This window comes from Trichomycterus rosablanca, chromosome 1 (assembly GCF_030014385.1).
Source record: "Trichomycterus rosablanca isolate fTriRos1 chromosome 1, fTriRos1.hap1, whole genome shotgun sequence".
NCBI classification, from domain to species: Eukaryota; Metazoa; Chordata; class Actinopteri; order Siluriformes; family Trichomycteridae; genus Trichomycterus; species Trichomycterus rosablanca.
The window spans coordinates 80,196,837-80,218,492 of NC_085988.1; the positions used below are offsets into that span (position 1 = coordinate 80,196,837).

At 40.1% G+C, this 21,656-nt stretch overlaps 1 protein-coding gene across 1 annotated transcript in view; it reads right to left on the reverse strand.

Moving 5' to 3' along the window:
• Positions 1-21,656, reverse strand: part of iqsec3a (IQ motif and Sec7 domain ArfGEF 3a) — a 210,187-nt gene that overhangs the window by 64,484 nt on the left and 124,047 nt on the right. Inside the window, exon 4 of the mRNA XM_062996481.1 lies at positions 11,437-12,644. Within this exon, the coding sequence (XP_062852551.1) occupies positions 11,437-12,644 (1,208 nt within the window). The remainder of the gene's footprint in view (positions 1-11,436; positions 12,645-21,656) is intronic.

Genomic DNA, 21,656 nt, shown 5'->3' on the forward strand with positions numbered 1-21,656 from the left:
AAATAAATAAAAATTAAAATACATTTAAAATAAATTAATTAATTACTAAATTCAAATAAAATCTGCATGTAATCAGAATTTTTCTCTGTATAAAATTAGGACATGTGTGTGTGTGGGGGGGGGGGGGGGTGTACAAGGGTAAATATGCAATTAAGCATCTTAAAAATGTTATGTTATCTGTAACAAGCCCACCTTCTAAAGAGATTGGCTACAGAGCTCGGTTACAGATTCATTTCTGCCTGCCTTGCCAAAAACAGCCAGCAGATGGGCCATGGAGGCACAGATCCACTTTACTGGCAGTCACCTGCGCTGCTATCTCAGCGGAGACCAAGAGTGAGAGCTATAAGAACTCTGTGTTTTTAATTGTTACTCTGTTTGTGTCATTTTTACCACCCACTTTCACTCTCTCTCCCCTTTTCTCTTTCTCTCTTTCTTCTGTTCTGATAGCTGTTTTGCTTCTGTTACGAATAAATATTATGAAATAAAAGAAGCAAGCTGAACTTTAGGGATTTATGGCTTCATTTGAATGTTGTCTCCCTTTTTAAAAAAATAGAAGCCGTATCCAATATGGAGCTCTAGTTCAGGCGAGTGAGACGAGGCAGAAGTGCTACATCATGGCTGGAAGTCATGCGCTGAGAAGCAGAAGAAATGGGACATGACAGGACTGAAGACTGAATTTAGTGTGTACTGAATAGCAAAATAAAAGCCAGAAAATGGGGTGTTTCAGGCATGGTTATTTGTTTTGCTTCACTACATTACATGTGTTCTACTTTTTAGAATAAATGGCAATAGTACTAATAAATAAACTAGAAAAAAGGCTAAATATTTTAGAATGTATCTAATAATGTATCTAATATACAGGTAATAATTATACCATGACTCAAATATGATCATCACAGGTTTCTACTGCTGTATAAATGTTAAAGGGTTTGAAGCTCATTCCAGAAACACGGACACGGCGGCTCATTGGTAGCACTGTCGCCTCACAGCAAGAAGGTCCTGGGTTCGATCCCCAGGTGAGGCGGTCCGGGTCCTTTCTGTGTGGAGTTTGCATGTTCTCCCTGTGTCTGTGTGGGTTTCCTCCGAGAGCTCTGGTTTCCTCCCACAGTCCAAAGACGTGCAAGTGAGGTGAATTGGAGATACTAAATTGTCCATGACTGTGTTTGACATTAAACTTGTGAACTGATGAATCTTGTGTAATGAGTAACTACCGTTTCTGTCATAAATGTAACCAAAGGAATAAAACATGACGGTAAAATCCTAATAAATAAATTCCAGAAACACAAGACCCACGATGGGAATGAAGCCAGGACTGGGTGCCAGTCTGTCTCTCGTAGATTGGCAGGCATTCTGGCTTCCTCGCTTCGCTGATTTCGCTGATCTGTGCATGTTTGTCACACTAATTCATTTAATTACACACTCGTGAGCAAAACGTTAGGACCACCCACCAAATATGTGCATGGCAGAGGCACAGGGGCAGGATGGAACAAATAAAATAAAAAAGCAGAAAAATAAAATCTAATTAGGGTCACGAAAGGGCTTGCTGGAGCCTATCCCAGCTTTTCAATGGGCGCAAGGCACACAGTAACACCCTGGACGGGGCGCAAGTCCATCGCAGGGCAGACACACATACACACACCCATTTACCTACAGGGCAATTCAGTGTCTTTAATTAACCTGACTGCATGTTTTGGACTGTGGGAGAAAACCGGAGCTCCCGGAGGAAATCCACACAGACACGGGGAGAACATGCAAACTCCTCACAGAAAGGACCCGGACCACCCGCCTGGGGATCGAACCCAGGACCTTCTTGCTGTGAGGTGACAGTGCTACCCACCGATCCCCCGTGCCGCCCTGTATTTAACATGTCCAATGTCATTCATTACAGGCTCGCTCCAATGTGATGCCTGCAAAACAAAAAAGGTTTAGACAGGCCTTTTAGTTCCAAATAATTTGTTTTAAAATTACTGTTATTCAGACCAACTAAAACCGTCTTTTTGAAGCTGAATATTCTGCTTTTTTTGGCTATGCAAGTCTTCTGCTGTGCAAATAGACAGGCTGTGTTGTTATATTTGTACTTTATAATTTACCTCAAGTTTTCAGTAAAAAACATGTTCGGACTGCAGGCAGTTCAGTCTGGCACCTGCACTTTCAGATTTTGCAGCTATGCAAGTGTAACACGTGCAGACTGTGGCTTTCTGTTGTCATGTTAAAATAAAAATGAGCTCCCCAAAAAAGACCTCATCTAGACCAGGGTTTTTCAAACCCTTTTTTTTTTAAATCAACCCACATTTTGTCCATTATTTGTCAAGTAATGCATCTTACTCTCTCTGTGGTTTACAAGATGTAACATGAAGCCTCCACATGGGGACATTCATGTACAAGTTATTGTAATTCATTATTATGAATTGCGACCCAGGGTTTGAAAAACTGTGATCTAGAAGGAAGCATATATATACTGTATATATGGGACAGTTGGGACAGTATGGAAAATGCAAATGAAATAATAACACAGTGTTCCATATATTTACTTATTTACTTTGACTTTTATTTGATTGCAGACAGTTTGAACCCAAGATATTTCATGAGCGGATAAAACATGAAATATCTCAGGTTCATCCTGTCTGCAATCAAATAAAAGTCAAAGTAAATGTAAGAAACTTTTTCTGATTTGGGGTTGTAGATAGATTAAAATTTTTATTTACAAATTACTGCTTTTATTTGAATTCCACATGCTGTCCACACAGGGTTAGGGTTAGGGTTTGTATTTGAGTTTTAGTCTTCTCTATCCTCGCTCTGAACCTAACACACCCTCTCTGTCTCTGTGCAACTGGCTCCTTAATTAGTTATTAAAAAGCAGAGCGCTGGGTCGCCCTGTTGACTCGGCTAATCCCAGACTGAATGTGCGAGTGCCGTCTCAGGCCACAGAACACACCTGATTTAAATTCAGTCCACAACAGGTAGAGCTATCACAGCGAAGAAATAAAATATTGGAACTAATGAGAGTCTCAGTCACTCTCTGCTAAATATCAGCAGGCATTGATTAAAATGTGCTTCTCTTATCTCAGCGTGCGGGAAGTAATAAAAGTTAAACTTAGATAAAGTTTTACATCGAGGAAAAACAAATATTAAACTTATTTTGCACTTCGATGCAAACAAACACTACAAAGTTACACACATTTATTAACTTTTAACTTAAAAGTGTATATTTATAAGCATTAATAGTATTATGTGGGTGGCTTAGTGGGTAGCACTGTCCAAGTCCATTCTGTGCGGAGTTTGCATGTTCTCCCCCTGTCTGTGTGGGTGTCCTCCGGGAGCTCTGGTTTCCTCCCACAGTCCAAAGACGTTCAGTCAGGTTAATTGGAGATACAAAATTGCCCTAGGTGTATGTCCTGTGATCGACTGGCAACCTGTCCAGGGTGTTTCCAGCCTATCACCCAGTCAGGTGTACCCACTGTAACTCTGAATAGGATAAAGTGGTGGTAAAACAAACAGTGAATGAATGAACAGTGAACAGTGAATGAACAAATGAATTCACCACCGCTTTTTGCTGATCTGGTTGATAACACACTCCAAACAGAACATCAATCCACCACTAAGCCTCGGACATCATCCCCCTCAAACATAGCCTATCATGTCTGTATGTAGACGCTCTACTGGCCAACAGCAACACCCACAAGCCTGTATACATGTACACATTGCATAAAATGAATTAAGTTCTAGATATTAAATATTAGTGCAGCTAAAATACATTAATAAATTGCACCTGGTTGCATTTTTAAAGACACCGGGCAGGTTGCCAGTCCAGCACAGGGCAAACATACACACACATTCATAGCTAGGGCAATTTTGTATCTCCAATTGGCTTTGGACTGTGGGAGGAAACCCAAGCAGACAAGGGGAGAACATGCAAACTCCAAAAAAAAAAAAAAAAAAAAAATATATATATATATTTTTTTTTATTATCATCATTATTATTATTATTATTATTATTATCATTATTATTATTATTATTATTGTTGTTGTTATCATTATTATTATTATTATATTATTATTATAATAATAATAATTATTATTATTATTATCATCATCATCATTATTATTATTATTATTATTATTATTATTATTATGATCATCATCATTATTATTATAATTATTATAATTATTATTATTATAGTTATTATTATTATTAATTATTATTATTATTATTATTATTATTATTATTAATAATAATATTTTTGCACTGGAGTACAGTAAGGTCCAGGTCTGCACATGGAGTCAAACATCTACAGCTGAGATTAAGAGTTTACTGGGTCCCAAAATGGTTGGAGTTTTGTGGTCTACACAGTTGTTTTTCACTGTAACTGACTGATTGTACTAAAAAAAAGTCTAAAAAAGTTAAATAAATAAATTAATAATAGATTTTATACTATGCTTGTATTTATTCAGATTGTCTAAAGTCTAAGATTAGGTCAGATATATATACAGCAACCTGAATGATTAATCTGATGTAGAGTTCAGTGGCATGAACTCATTACTCATTAGTGATAATGACTGACTACAGCACGTCTGATTTTTAATCAACCCAAGTGCTGCCACATCACCCCACCGCTGCTCTCCCTTCACTGGCTTCCTCTAGCTGCCCACGTTTCGTTTAGAACAATGATGCTTAACTCCAAAGCTAAAAGTGGACCAGCCTTGACCTACAGGATATTAGAGCTCTGATCAAACCCTCTTCTGTACCAAGTAGTCTTGAAGCCACAAGTCTGGCTTCTCCTAAACCAGCGTTAGAACTTAATAAAGACAGACATCAGGGCTCTTCTCTGTATTAACCCCCCGGTGATGGAATCAACTCCTGTCTGTTCAGACTGCTGAGTCTCTTACTGTCTTTAAAAGCTGAAAACAGAGCCACTTCTTAGGTACTTAGATAGAAACCAACCATCCATCAGTCTGTCCATCCATCCATCCATCCTTATCCGTCCATCCATTTGTCCATTTATCTGTCCGTCCATTCATCTGTCAGTCCATCCATCTGTCAGTCCATCCGTCCCTCTGTCAGTCCATCCACTCATCCAGCCACCCATCTGTTCGTCCATCCGTCCAACCATCTATCTATCCATCCTTATCCGTCCATCCATTTGTCCATCTATCTGTCCATCCGTCCATCTGTCAGTCCACCCATCTGTCAGTCCATTCGTCAGTCCATCCGTCCATCCTCTATCCATCCATCCACGCATCTGTTCGTCCGTCCGTCCAACCATCCATCCATCTTTATCCGTCCATCCATTTGTCCATCTATCTGTCCATCTGTCTGTCTGTCAGTCCATCTGTCCGTCTGTCAGTCCATCTGTCCGTCCATCCATCCATCCACCCATTCGTCCGTCCATCCATCCACCAGTTCGTCCGTCCGTCCAACCATCTATCCATCCTTACCCGTCCATCCATTTGTCCATCTATCTGTCCATCCGTCCGTCTGTCAGTCCATCCATCTGTCCATCCGTCCATCCATCTGTCAGTCCATCCGTCCGTCTGTCAGTCCATCCATCTGTCAGTCCATCCGTTCGTCTGTCAGTCCATCCATCTGTCAGTCCATCCATCCGTCCTCTATCAATCCATCTACCCATCCATCCATCCACCCGTTCGTCCGTCCGTCTATCCACCCGTTTGTCCGTCCAACCATCCATCCATTTGTCCATTTATCCATTTGTCCGTCCGTCCATCTGTCCAGCCAACCATCCATCCACCCATTCGTCCATCTATCAATTTGTCCGTCTGTCTGTCCACCCGTCCGTCCATCCATCCATCCACCCACCACCCACCCACCCATCCCATTTGTTTCATCTAAAAACTTATCCCAACTTACAGTATGTCTTATAAAATAGGCTTACAGACTCAAAAGTACTGGAGGAAGGGAATGACCTCCCCCCCTTCCCCAAATATTCCAATATGTTCAACCCCCCCAACCCTACCCCACCCTAATATACTGATGTAAAAATTATAAATACACATATTCCACTCAATAGCTCAGTGTAATGTTGAGATCCATCTGTGTTTCAATCAATAGTTCATATGGCAGGAATGTTTTAGAATGCCCCCCCCCCCCAAACACCAGTAGATTTGCCTCCCCCCATGTTCAATTCATGACTACGTCTCATAATCTGTTTGACGTGGTTACTGACAGATAAAGGAATGTGTGGTCAGCAACCTTAATATAAAATAAAACTAAAAATGTAGTAAATAATAAAAATAGCAGGATGTTCAGCAGCCCAAAGGCGTAATAGGAGTCATCTGTCTGTGACATAATCAGCTGTGACGAGAGCAGAGTGTACTTGCCCGCCATATGCAGCGTAATTCTTACCTGGGGCACAATAAGTCATCCTGCCCTGAGAAGACCCCCTAATTCTGTTGCCTGTTACCGCCAGCACTGGGAGCAGACATTACATGTAGGAACAGCACGTTTTGGATCCAGAAAAAGTCCAGAAATGGAGTCAGTAGGTGGAGCAGAAAAAATCAACATGGCACAGAGGGAAATAAGGCCACCGGGAGAGGGGCAAAGTGCCATGTCATCTCCAAACTTTCAGCCGTGCTCCACTGATATTCGTTTTAACAGCAAGTGGGAAAACATTTTTAATTACCCAGCCAAGCTGCCAAGATTATTGGCTGACTTTAACGGAATAACTAATGAGAAATCGAATGCTGAAAGCCTTTCCCGCTGACCTCAGGTCAGGCTCGAGTTGATGGAGAGGAGAGGATCAGGAGAGTGACAGCGCTAACCAAATGTCCTATACGATGGAAAACTGCAGCGTTTTACATACCGCCATTTCTGCTGATTCACTGCCAGTGAACGGTGTGATGCTTAATAGTGTAAATGATTGTAATAATTTGAGACGACATGGTTTCACTACTGCTAGACTGCTTTATAAGGAGCTTTTGTAATACATATCTGGCAACCCTGATCATACTGGCACTCACACTTCTGATCATGACTGTTCTGTGGACTCAACAAAGAACACGATCTCGTTATTGTTCATTCCTGCATCCTACACCAATAAAACATTTATCCCAAGTACAGGCCAGTGATTAATACTTATTTCCTTAACTTGTACCCACGTTATGTACTAACTTTACTTTAGTTAATTTACCTTCTTTGCTTTACTTGACCTTTTTTGCTTTGCTTTACTTACTTTACTTGTTTTGCTTAACTTTACTTACTTTGCTTAACTTTACTTGCTTTGCTTTTCTTACTTTACTTGTATTTTTATTTGTGTTGCTTTGCTTTACTTTACTTACTTTGTTTTGATTAACATTGCTTTGCTTGCTTTACTTTACTTACTTTGCTTGTATTTTACTTGCATTCTTTGCTTTACTTACTTTGTTTTGATTAATTCTGTTTTTCTTTTTCTTGCTTTACTTTACTTACTTTGATTGTATTTTACTTTTGTTGCTTTGCTTACTTTACTCTGTTTATTTTGCTTTGCTTTTATTTTACTTGTGTTCTTTTCTTTACTTACTTTGTTTTGATTAACATTGCTTTGCTTTACTTTACTCTGTTTATTTTGCTTTCCTTTACTTACTTTACTTTGTTTATTTTGCTTTACTTACTTGCTTTGCTTTACTTACTTTATCTTGTTTATTTTGCTGTGCTTTACTTACTTTGCTTTACTATGCTTTAATGTACTTGCTTTGCTTTTATTTTACTTGTGTTGCTTTGCTTTACTTATTTTACTTGCTTTACTTACTTTGCTTTACTTTGCTTTAATTTACTTGCTTTGTTTTACTTTACTTGCTTTACTCTGTTTATTTTACTTGCTTTGCTTTATTTTGCTTTAATTTACTTGCTTTGTTTTACTTTACTTGCTTTACTCTGCTTACTTTACTTGGCTTTACTCTACTTACTTTACTTGCTTTGCTTTACTTTACTTACTTTGCTTTACTTTTTTGCTTTGCTTTACTTACTTTACTTGCCATGCTTTATTTACTTTGCTTTGCTTTACTTTACATTCTTTGCTTTACTTACTTTGTTTTGATTAACTTTTCTTGACTTAATTTACTTGCTTTGTTTTACTTACTATACTTTGCTTTACTTACTTACTTTACTTGTATTTTACTCGTGTTGCTTTGCTTTACTTACTTTACTTTGCTTTATTTATTTTGCTTTTCTTTATTCGCTTTGCTTTACTTACTTTACTTTTTTGCTATTCTTTACTTATTTTGCTTTACATTACTTACTTTGCTTTACCTTACTTGATTTCTTTACTTACTTTACTTTACTTTACTTACTAGGCTTTACTTTACTTACTTTACTTACTAGGCTTTACTTTACTTACTTTGCTTTACATTACTTACTTTGCTTTACTTACTTTGCTTTACTCTGCCTGCCTCACACCATTAACTGTGAAATTTACAGCTAACATGAAATTTCCCTTTGTGTGACTGTTCAAAAATAGCTGTGTCCCAAACCACACATTAGTGTACTAAATAAAAAATACAATTTGTACACACAAGTAATTCTATTGCTTCTATTTTTGCATATTGTTATAGTAAAGTAGCTGTATTGTGAATCTCATGGACAAACATAAAGCTAATGCTAGACACTTCCGCTAAGCTGTAACGAGCCGACTGTAGAAGCAGGTTCCTATTTCTTGCTGATTGCTATCGGTTTATGTAATTTTGCATTGAAAAAGCTTTTCTCACTTTAGCTTGGAGGCGTCTCTCTATATATTTATAAACTATAACAGATTTTTACTGCTGGTCTGCTAATTTGCTAATAACATGCTTGTTCATGTTTGTGTATCTATGGCGTATTATTCTAATATTTGTAAGGCGATTAGCTTAACTGCGTTCTTGTGCAGGGTTACGTTTCTTAAGTGTGAACCCACCTAATCTTTAATCCTTCACTAATACAAAACTGAACTTGAACATTTCAGAAATGTAACTCTGTACATATTTTATAATTTATACAATTAATTAAGAATATAAACTATAAAAAAGCAGAGATGACGACTTTGTCTGTGCATGCTGGATTTTCTCCTTTAATAAATGAATCAGAGGCACAGACGCACGGTCTGTAGCTAATCTTCATTAATACGGGAGCAGATAGAGACGTGGGAGGAGACGAGTCGTGTTTGGATAAAAGCAGATCTATTTATAGAAGCTTAGCCGAAGCCAAAGTGACAAGCATCGGAGACAGGCGGGGTATTAGCCACAGCTGGGGGTGAGAGTCAGTGTGTATGTGATAAAGTCAGAGAGAAAAAAGGGAAAAAATAAAATCATTTAATTTGTTAGTACAGGAACTTAATGTTTATACAAATTAACACTGACACACAAAAGAGACTGAATGTGCACATCTTTATGTGTGCCTGTGTTTGTTTTACATCAGCCAGTGATTCTGAAAGAGAGTCGTAATACATAGTCATAGAGTCAAACTGAGAGTCTTATGAGAGTCATAGTATGAGTGTCATACTAGAGTCTTACTATGGCACTCATACTGAGTCATACTATAAGGGTCACACTATGAGAGTAATTAATGAGTCATACTTAAAGTGTCATACTAAGAGTCACACTATGAGAGTCATACTAGAGAGTCATAGTAGAGAGTCATACTATTAGAGTGTCACTCTGAGTGTCATACTGAGTCATAACAAGAGGGTCACCCTTTGAAGTAATATTAGGCACTCGTACTTAAAGAGTCAAACTAAGAGAGTCACACTATGAGAGTCATACTATAAGTCACACTAAGAGTCATACTATAAAACTCATACTATAAGAGTACAACTACAAAAGTTATATTATGGGGAATCATACTATAAAAGTCATACTGAGTCATGCTATAAACGTCATACTTAAAGAGTCGTACTAAGAGTCACACTATGAGAGTAATATTAGGGACTTACTTAAAGAGTCACACTAAAAGAGTTTTTCTGAGAGTCATACTAGAGTCATTATAAGAGTCAAACTAGAGAGTCATATTACTGAGAGTCGTACTATGAAAGTCGTACTAGCGAGTCATACTAGAGAGTAATACTATGAGAGTCGTACTAGAGAGTCATACTAAGAGTCAAATGATAGTCATTAAGCTTAATGATGTGGGTTTAATTAACTCAGTTAGTGGTGAGTTGCTCCTCAATGCAAAATTCAAAAAATACTATAAGAGTCATACTAGAGAGTCATACCAGAAAGTCATACTATGGGAGTCACTCTATGAGAGTCATATGGGGTCTTACTACGAGAGCCATACTGAGAGTCATACTGAGTCATAATATGAGAGTCATACTATGAAAGTAATATTAGAGAGTCATACTTAAAGAGTCATAGTAAAAGTCATGCTATGAGAGTCAAACTATAAAAGTCATATTATAGGAGTCATACTGCGAATCATCTTATGGGGTCATACTGAGAGTCATACTATGAGAGTCACTTCAATACACATACTAAGAGTCATATTATGAGAGTCATACTACAGAGTTATATTACTGAGAGTCATACTATGAGAGTCATACTAGAGAGTCATCATGAGAGTCATACTATTAGAGTCATACAAGAAAGTCATGTTATTGAGAGTCATACTAGAGAGTCATATGAGAGTCATTAAGCTTATTAATGTGGGTTTAATTAACCCAGTTAGTGGTGAGTTGCTCCTCAATGCAAAAATTACACAAAAATACTCATACTTATACTAGAGAGTCATACTGAGAGTAATACAATGAGTCATGTTACTGAGAGTCATATTAAGAGTCATACTAGAGAGTCATGTTACTGAGTCATACTATGAGAGTAATACTGAGTCATACTAGAGTCATATTAACAAGAGTCTTACCAAAGAATCATACTACAGTCATATTACTGAGAGTCATACTATGAGAGTCATACAAGAGAGTCATCATACTATAAGAGTCATACTGAGAGTCATGTTACTGAGAGTTATAAGTCATACTATAAGAGTCATTCTATAGGAGTCATACTTAAAGTGTCACACTAAAAGAGTTATACTGAGTCATACTATGAGTCATATAATGAGAGTCAAACTATGAGAGTCACAATGAGAGTCATACTATGAGAGTCATTATAAGAGTCAAACCATAGAGTCATATTACTGAGAGTTATACTATGAAAGTCGTACTAGAGAGTCATTCTACAAGAGTCATACTGAGAGTCATGTTACTAAGAGTCATACTATAAGAGTCATACTGAGAGTTATACTGAGAGTAATACTGAGAGTCATACTAGAGTCATACTAAAGAGTCATACAAGAGAGTCATCATACTATAAGAGTCATACTGAGAGTCATATAATGAGAGTCATATAATGAGAGTCACTCTATAAGAGTAATACTGAGAGTCATACTGAGAGTAATACTGAGAGTCATATACGTTTACAAAATGAACAGGGTCCAAACTTTAGAAATTGAAAATGAGAAAAATGAAGGGTACTCACACATTGAAAAGGTTGAGGCCGATGCGGTAGAGTCGTTTGCGTATGACGTCTGTGGAAAGTGTAGGTGATTTACAGCTGGCAGGGTTCTCGCAGTGGTACCGGGGCAGGCTAAGCATCATAGTCTGCAGCGCCTCTTTGGATGAAGCTTCTGAGGCTGAACGGGCCGACGTCGACGTGCTGCTGCTGCTCATCTGCTCCGAACTGTTGTCGGCCGGGTCCGACAGTTGTCGCTTGGCCTCCAGAACCTCCACGGTAGGGGCCACCGAAGTCCCTCCCACCTCCACCAGAGGTACAGCGTCTTCTACAGTCTCCCTTGAGGACACACCGTCCGGACCTGGATCTGGTGTCTCCTCCAGGGCAGGAGGTGGTAGATCTTCTTCAAGTTCCTCATCGCATGGTGGTGGCGCTGGAAAATCCCCATCTGGTATTTCCCCGGGATCTGATTCTGGAGGTGGAGGGACTACATCTAGTGGAGGTTGGAGCTGTTCTTGGTCTTTAACTGCTTCCACAGGAGACTTTATTAAGCTTTCGGTCACTGTGACCCCCTGCTGAACACAGTTACCAAGGGACACTGATGTGGAAGACTCCATGACAGAGGAGGACATGCGGAAGTTTTGGCTGTCAATCTGCACCGTCACATCCCGAAAAGCCATCATCAATTTACTGGCATTTAAAGAGATGCTCTCAGAGTCATTCCCCTGGATTGTTGAACCTTGGGTGGTGGTCGGATCCAGGGTGGCACTTTCGCCAACAGTTAATGCCACGGCAGGCTTGCCACCTGCGCTGGTGAAGGCGTCAGTGCTAAACTGGTAGGTGCCTCCTTCCTGCAACGAGCACATGGTCTTCATGCTCCAGCTGCTCAGGGCATCGTCGATGGACTTGGCTAGTGACTGCACCTGTTCATTAAAGGAGTCTTCCAGGTTGGTGATGGTGCCACCCACAGTGGTGGGTAGAGACGGGGACCGGACCAGGGGGATGCCTGCCACAGAGCAGCCTTCGGCCAGCGCCCGCTCGGCCGAGAAGCCCTCTGTGTTCTGCACACGCACTTTGCGCAGAGAGATTCGTCGGGGCAGTCGACTTTCCAGCAAGGAGTTGCGGATTTTCTCGAAGTTCTTGCTGAGCTGGTACTGGCGGAAGGCTGTCTGTATCTTGCAGGCGGCGCGGCGTGAAATGAGGTGGCCGCCATACTTGTGCTCTAACATTTCGATCTGCAGGGAGACAAAGAAAGAAAAAGACAGGAGAGGTCAGGCAGGGTGTTGTCCAGGCATATCTGAGCAACTGTAGGCATGATAAGGTCAATGAGCAGCAAAGAAGAAATGAAATCGATGAGCAGGACGGAGCAGAATCGACCCGAGTACCGTGACATGCCGGTGATTAGAAAGAGTCCAACAAGCTACAAGTAATCTGGACTGTTTGAACTTTCTGACTTCTAATGGTTCATTAATGCAAATATTTTATACACAAACTAAGATGGAGTGGTTTGTGGGCACCAGAGGGTATCACAGAGGCAGGGTCAGTTCTGCAGAACATATACTATACTTCCAAAAGTATTCACTCGTCTGTCTTCACACGCATATGAACTTGAGTGACTACCATTCTTAATCCATAGGGTTTAATATGATGTCGGCCCACCCTTTGCAGCTATAACAGCTTCAACTTTTCTGGGAAGGCTTTTCACAAGGTTTAGGAGTGTGTTCATGGGAATTCTTGACCATTCTTCCAGAAGCACCTTTGTGAGGTCAGACACTGATGTTGGACGAGAAGGCCTGGCCTGCAGTCTCGCGACAAAACCGCTTTTGTGCCGGCTGTGCCGTCGTTTCCTATGGACTGTGGTGGTGCTGCTTAGCTTGCCGATGCGCTTCACGTGATTGAAATTTGACCCAGTTTGCTGCTGACCTTTTCAAAGTGTCTCCAATGAGACAAACTGTTTGATAAGATGCAGTAAAAGCGCCTCAGGCGTACGAACAACGCTGAACGTGAACAAAACGTAACGTGACTTATTGCATTAAAACAACGAGCGAGGAATTTCATTAGTGGAGAACTTATGAGCAGTAATAATTAAGAGAAGTTTTTTAGACTCGGAAAAACGGATTCTCACAATTTCTCAGAACCTCGAGCTGTAACACAAGTTTAAAAGTGAAAGAGGAGGAAAATCCAGATGAACACAGATACATGTGGAGCTTTCAGAGTGAATTTGATGGTTATAACGTTTGATAACGTGTTACCACACCACTCAAGCCGAGCACTGAGCAAAGCGGCAGTGTGCACAGAGGCTCGTGGTGAGCAAAGCGCAATAAGCTTTTCATGTGAATGCGCCCTAAGACTGCAAAAGACCCACAACCTGGTACAACTTTTGATTTAGTGAATAAAGTCATGTACACGGTTTACATGGCATAAAATAGGATAAAAGCCATCATCAGTTTTCTGGCATTCATAGAGATGTTCTCAAAGTCACCCTTCTGGATTGTTGCAATTTAGATGAAATGAAAATGGAAAACATGTTTTATTTCACAAAATTATTGAGTGGTCAGATTTCTTTTAGCCTTAATGATTATAGTAACAATCTCACAGTTATAGTGATGCAGGCCGGATGTAAACAACCCACAACCTGGTGCAACCTTTTATTTAGAGGATAAAGCCATGTACACGGTTTTTAATGGACACTGATGTGAAATACTTGCTTGACAGAGGAAGACATGAGGACATTTTGGCTGTCAGTCTGCACAGTCACATTCCAAAAAGCCATCATCAATTCACTGCCATTTACTGAGATGTTCTCAGAGTCGTTCTTCTGGATTGTTGCACTGGATTAAATAAAAATAGAAAATAAAATCTTTTTGGAAAAAAGAGATTCTTCTGGCCTTAATGGTAATTCTAATGATCTCACAATCAAATCACATTCATCGTCATACACAGTACAACTGGCAGTGAAATGCTTTTGTGACTGCTCGGCCACATTAGTAATTAGACAGAATTGGACAAAATATTACTTCACAAAAGAAATGGTTGATTAAAATGTAAAGATGTAAAAAAATAAAAATAAAAAATAAAAATAAAATAGAAATTTAAATTACACTTAGAAAAATAGAAGCAATTTGAAGCAGAAAAGGGAAACAAATGTGCAAAATGAGTAAAATGAGAGATAAGTTGTGTAAGAACTGAACATAATACTGAACATAAGAATGTATATACCTACACACACACATATTCATACTGATAGAGCCTAGATGCAAACAACCCAAACCCAGTACAGCTTCCAAAAATATTACTACAGAACAGAATATTGTTTTTTAAAATTAGAAAATTAGAAAATGTAAAATTAAAATAAAAATGTTAATTATACTCAATTATAGCAAAGAAAAAAACGGTAGCACAACAGAGCTGGGATTTCGAATACATCATACATTGCTAATCTCAGCTCTGCCATCCGGCTGGGCGGCTGCATGAACAATGTTTGGCTGTTGTTCATCACATAAACCGATCAACCATAACATTCAAACCACCTCCTTGTTTCTACACTCACTGTCCATTTTGTCAGCTCCACTTACCATATAGAAGCACTTTGTAGTTCTACAGTTACTGACTGTAGTCCATCTGTTTCTCTGCATGCTTTGTTAGCCCCCATTCATGCTGTTCTTCAATGGTCAGGACTCTCCCAGGACCACTATAGAGCAGGTATTATTTAGGTGGTGGATTATTCTCAGCACTGCAGTGACACTGACATGGTGGTGGTGTGTTAGTGTGTATTGATGGAGTCTGATGGAGTTTTTAAACACCTTACTGTCACTGCTGGACTGAGAATAGTCCACCAACCAAAGATATCCAGCCAAAACCGCCCCTTGGGCAGCGTCCTGTGACCACTGATGAACGTCTTGAAGTTGACCAACTCAAACAGCAGCAATAGATGAGCGATCGTCTCTGACTTTACATCTACAAGGTGGACCAACTAGGTAGGAGTGTCAGTGTAATACAGTGGACAGTGAGTGGACACGGTATTTAAAAACTCCAGCAGCGCTACTGTGTCTGATCCACTCATACCAGCACAACACACACTAACACACCACCACCATGTCAGTGTCACTGCAGTGCTGAGAATGATCCACCACCTAAATAATACCTACTCTGTAGTGGTCCCCTGGGGGTCCTGACCATTGAAGAACAGAGTGAAAGCAGGTTAAATAGATATGTAGAGAAATAGATAGCCTACAGTCAGTAATTGTAGAACTACAAAGTGCTTCTATATGGTAAGTGGAGCTGATAAAATGGACAGTGAGTGTAGAAACAAGGAGGTGGTTTTAATGTTATGGCTGATCGGTGTCACACTGATGCAGCCCAGATGCAAACAACCCAACCTAATCCCGGTACTGCTCCTCAAGCTGATGTTTGAGAACCTTTGAATTCAAGAATAATTCTATGTAAGATCAGAGCTCAGAGATGTGTTCATTACTGGTCCAGAACCCAGAAAACCAGACCTGTCAGTCTTACTTCAGGTACAGATTGTTATATTTTAAACGTCAACACAGGAAAAACATTGAACTGGACAAATCACAGTAAAGCTAACTAGGTAAGATAATAACAGCCACTCTTCTGAGAAGGCTTCTTTCAAGACTTTGACTTATGTCTGTGGGAATTTGTTCCCATTCAGTCAAAAGAGCATTTGTATAGTCGGGCACTGATCAAGCCTCAGTTGATGTTCCTGGTGATTCCGAAGCTGTTCAGTAGGGCTGAGATCAGGACTGGAGTTTCTTTAAACAAAACTTATTTTGGCCAAGCTAAGCAATCCCTTAGACACTGAAAGATAGTGATCGGCTTGTAGCACTACACAACATTTATAAGACGACATGTTTTATTAAACATTTACGCAGCATTTTTGCATCTAACCAACAGTCCCCGGCTATCAATCATCATGAAGCCCAAACTGAAGCTGAAGGAAGAAATAATAACCACAGTATGAGGCATAAGTGTGAGGAAGACCTGCAGTCTGGGCATCCAACAGGCAATCAATCTTGCCCGCAAACAAAAAGCTCTATTCCTCCACGTGAACAATCTTGCAGTGAGTGTTTTTGGCTGCAGCTCAGAAAAATAAATGAAACCGTCCGTCCGCCACCTCCAGAAATGATTGCTTTCACATCGCCACACTGATACACAGATACAGCATGACAGCGAGAGAGAAAGAGTCTGACGCCAATTCTGCTCGCCCGATGCTTTGTTAAGCACAAATGACAGAGCACGGCACATTATATGTCATTTAAACGCTCAGATGCTTCGTGACATTAAGGTCATATTTGACAGTCATCTTCTTTAATAAGTCCTCTCTTCTACTGAGTCATTACTAGAAGACGAGCATTAAAATAAAAGCTTTTTTAAGCATACAACATTAAAACCACCTCCTTGTTTCTACACTCACTGTCCATTTTATCAGCTACACTTACCATATAGAAGCACTTTGTAGTTCTACAATTACTGACTGTAGTCCATCTTACATTCATGACATACTGGTTACACAAGATTCATCAGTTCACAAGTTTGATGTCAAACACGGTCATGAACAATTCTGTATCTCCAATTCACCTCACTTGCACGTCTTTGGACTGTGGGAGGAAACCCATACAGACACATGCAAACTCCACACAGAAAGGACCCGGACCGCTCCACCCGGGGATGGAATCCAGTACTTTCTTGCTGTGAGGTGACAGTGCTACCTACTGAGCCATCGTGCCACCTTGAAAAGGGGTTGTAGAGCTACAATTATACTAATTATAAATCAGCACACGTGCCACCAATGCACTGATTATTAAGTATTATTTTACTAAAACTGATTGATTGTACTGGCCTCTGCTCCAGTAAAAGCTCCAAACAGTGCAGGAATGCAGTGTCATCTCTGCAGTGCACATTTCAGCTGAGATGCAGTAAGAAAGATGAGGAACGCTACACGTCTGGGGAATATTAAGCTCTGTGTGACTGACTTTGTGCTATAAGCATCTTGCATTGTGCGCATTATCCCTCCTGACTGGCACAACCCGCCCTGAATATTCATCAGCTTTATCAAAAAGTTTCTTCATCTCGGATTCAGCGTGCCGAGATAAAAAAACTCACAAAGAATTGTACCTGATACGTGTTCCTGAGAAAAGACCTGAAATTAGGTAAATTATAATGAAAGAAAATTGCTCTGGGAGTAAAAGAGGGAAACGTCAATAATAACCTGGGGTTGTTTATACAATCCATGCTTTAGTCATATATAAATGCCGGTGTGAATGTACAGAGGTACAGAGATGGTCTAAACATTAGATATGGTCTCTGAAATAAAGAAGGTGTTGTTTACATTGAATAATTTGCTTTTTCAGCCTCTGTGGGAGCCCAGTGGCAAATCGGTTATTATACGACAGTTCTTACTTGTCATTTTCCAATTAAATAACACTGATCAGCCATAACATTAAAACCACTTCCTTGTTTCTATACTCACTGTCAATTTTATCAGCTCCACTTACCATATAGAAGCATCTGTAGTTCTATAATTACTGACTGTAGTCCATCTGTTTCTGTACATACTTTTTTAAACCTTCTTTTACTCATGGTCAGGACTCTCCCAGGACCACCACAGAGCAGGTATTATTTAGGTGGTGGATGATTCTCAGCACTGCAGTGACACTGACATGGTGGTGGTGTGTTAGTGTGTGTTGTGCTGGTATGAGTGGATCAGACACAGCATTGCTGCTGGAGTTTTTAAATACCGTGTCCCCTCACTGTCCTCTCTGTAAAGTCAGAGACGATCGCTGATCTATTGCTGCTGTTTGAGTTGGTCATCTTATAAACCTTCGTCAGTGGTCACAGGAAGCTGCCCACGGTGCGCTGTTGTCTGGATATTTTTGGTTGGTGGACGATTCTCAGTCCAGCAGTGACAGTGAGATGTTTAAAAACTCCAGCAGCGCTGCTGTGTCTTATCCACTCATACCAGCACAACACACACTAACACACCACCACCATGTCAGTGTCACTGCAGTGCTGAGAATGATCCACCACCCAAATAATACCTGCTCTGTGGTGGTCCTCTGGGGGTCCTGACCATTGAAGAACAGCATGAAAGGGGGCTAACAAAGCCCTGATGAATGAAAAAGGGTGGGCTTTAAAAATAGTGGACTTTCTTTTTCCATGATTGTATAACCTTACTGGAATAAACTGGTTTTCTGGCACTCGCACATCCATCGATGGTGCTTGACATTAATCCTTCATTTGCATTGATGTGTATGCCATGTATATTTATGAGGCGAGCAGCATGAGACAGGATAATCAAAGGTCTCATTGCAAGGCTACATGGAATTTTATTAGCATAAACAGGTAATCATGCCGAAGCAGCGAGGTTACAGCTATCGATGGAGGTATCAGAATGCAGCCTCCCTAAGGCCGTGTCTGGGGGTAGGAAAGCTAGATTCACAGCACGTCCGTGTACACACAGGAACAAGCTCTGTTTACTCCCAAAGTCTGGGGGGATCCACCAAAATAGGACCATGTTTGACATGTTCATGTTTGAAAAAAGGTGGCGCAGTGATACAAAGCCTGAACGAAGTATTTGTTTATTTAACACTCATCAATATTTAGATAATACTTTATTTAAGCGTCTTTGAGTATCTTGAAAAGCGCTATATAAATAAAATGTATTATTATTATTATTATTTGGATCACGTAAGCAATGCAAACAGAGACCGTTACTGAAAAAGACGGTACACATATTACATATCGTAGCTATCCGATGAAAAACACGTATCTCCACTTTTCACTTTTTTACATGTGTTGAAAAATCCATTTCCATTGGCTGCTAGACCTGTCCATCAAAACTGCGTAACTCCTCCTCCTTCCTCTCCGGTACTGTTTGAGAAATGCGTAATGTTTCATCTATACAGTTTATTCAGGTTATTCAATTGCATGGTTGTAAACATGTTTTATATTTGTACACGTAAGTCCATTTTACATATGAAACCAACGGACTGACAACCTGATAAAGATTTATTTTTATTTCTGTGCTTAATTGTATTTAAATGTTGACATCTGTGGTTTGTTTGTGGTTTAAAAAACTTTTTGCTTTTTCCTGAAAAGTTGAGTTTTTGGAGATACGTGTTTTTCATCGGACAACAAAGATATGTTAAAATTAGGGCTGTTGTTAATTGCGTTAATGCGATTACTGTGTAAAAATTTGAATCGCGATTAAAAAAGTTAATTAACTATGTTTTATTGCGCTTTGTTTGTGCCACTTAAAACATACGTCACTGTGGTAATTTGCGCTGCTTTAACACAGCAACATTGTGTTTATACTGTATAGCCATATGGTCTCTGGAATAAAGGAGGTGTTGTTTACATTGAATAATTTGCTTTTTCAGCCTCTATGGGAGCCCAGTGGCAAATCGGTTATTATAGACAGGGCACGTCCTGATGGACGGCTCTGTGACCAGCACGACAGTTCTTACTTGTCGTTTTCCAATTAAATATATATATATATGTATATATATATATATATATATATACAGTGTATCACAAAAGTGAGTACACCCCTCACATTTCTGCAAATATTTCATTATATCTTTTCATGGGACAACACTATAGACATGAAACTTGGATATAACTTAGAGTAGTCAGTGTACAGCTTGTATAGCAGTGTAGATTTACTGTCTTCTGAAAATAACTCAACACACAGCCATTAATGTCTAAATAGCTGGCAACATAAGTGAGTACACCCCACAGTGAACATGTCCAAATTGTGCCCAAATGTGTCGTTGTCCCTCCCTGGTGTCATGTGTCAAGGTCCCAGGTGTAAATGGGGAGCAGGGCTGTTAAATTTGGTGTTTTGGGTACAATTCTCTCATACTGGCCACTGGATATTCAACATGGCACCTCATGGCAAAGAACTCTCTGAGGATGTGAGAAATAGAATTGTTGCTCTCCACAAAGATGGCCTGGGCTATAAGAAGATTGCTAACACCCTGAAACTGAGCTACAGCATGGTGGCCAAGGTCATACAGCGGTTTTCCAGGACAGGTTCCACTCGGAACAGGCTTCACCAGGGTCGACCAAAGAAGTTGAGTCCACGTGTTCGGCGTCATATCCAGAGGTTGGCTTTAAAAAATAGACACATGAGTGCTGCCAGCATTGCTGCAGAGGTTGAAGACGTGGGAGGTCAGCCTGTCAGTGCTCAGACCATACGCCGCACACTGCATCAACTCAGTCTGCATGGTCGTCATCCCAGAAGGAAGCTGACGCACAAGAAAGCCCGCAAACAGTTTGCTGAAGACAAGCAGTCCAAGAACATGGATTACTGGAATGCCCTGTGGTCTGACGAGACCAAGATAAACTTGTTTGGCTCAGATGGTGTCCAGCATGTGTGGCAGCGCCCTGGTGAGAAGTACCAAGACAACTATATCTTGCCTACAGTCAAGCATGGTGGTGGTAGCATCATGGTCTTGGGCTGCATGAGTGTTGCTGGCACTGGGGAGCTGCAGTTCATTGAGGGAAACATGAATTCCAACATGTACTGTGACATTCTGAAACAGAGCATGATTCCCTCCCTTCGAAAACTGGGCCTCATGGCAGTTTTCCAACAGGATAACGACCCCAAACACAACCTCCAAGATGACAACTGGCTTGCTGAGGAAGCTGAAGGTAAAGGTGATGGACTAAACCCAATTGAGCACCTGTGGCGCATCCTCAAGTGGAAGGTGGAGGAGTTCAAGGTGTCTAACATCCACCAGCTCCGTGATGTCATCATGGAGGGGTGGAAGAGGATTCCAGTAGCAACCTGTGCAGCTCTGGTGAATTCCATGCCCAGGAGGGTTAAGGCAGTGCTGGATAATAATGGTGGTCACACAAAATATTGACACTTTGGGCACAATTTGGACATGTTCACTGTGGGGTGTACTCACTTATGTTGCCAGCTATTTAGACATTAATGGCTGTGTGTTGAGTTATTTTCAGAAGACAGTAAATCTACACTGCTATACAAGCTGTACACTGACTACTCTAAGTTATATCCAAGTTTCATTTCTATAGTGTTGTCCCATGAAAAGATATAATAAAATATTTGCAGAAATGTGAGGGGTGTACTCACTTTTGTGATACACTGTATATATATATATATATATATATATATATATATATATATATACAGTGTATCACAAAAGTGAGTACACCCCTCACATTTCTGCAAATATTTTATTATATCTTTTCATGGGACA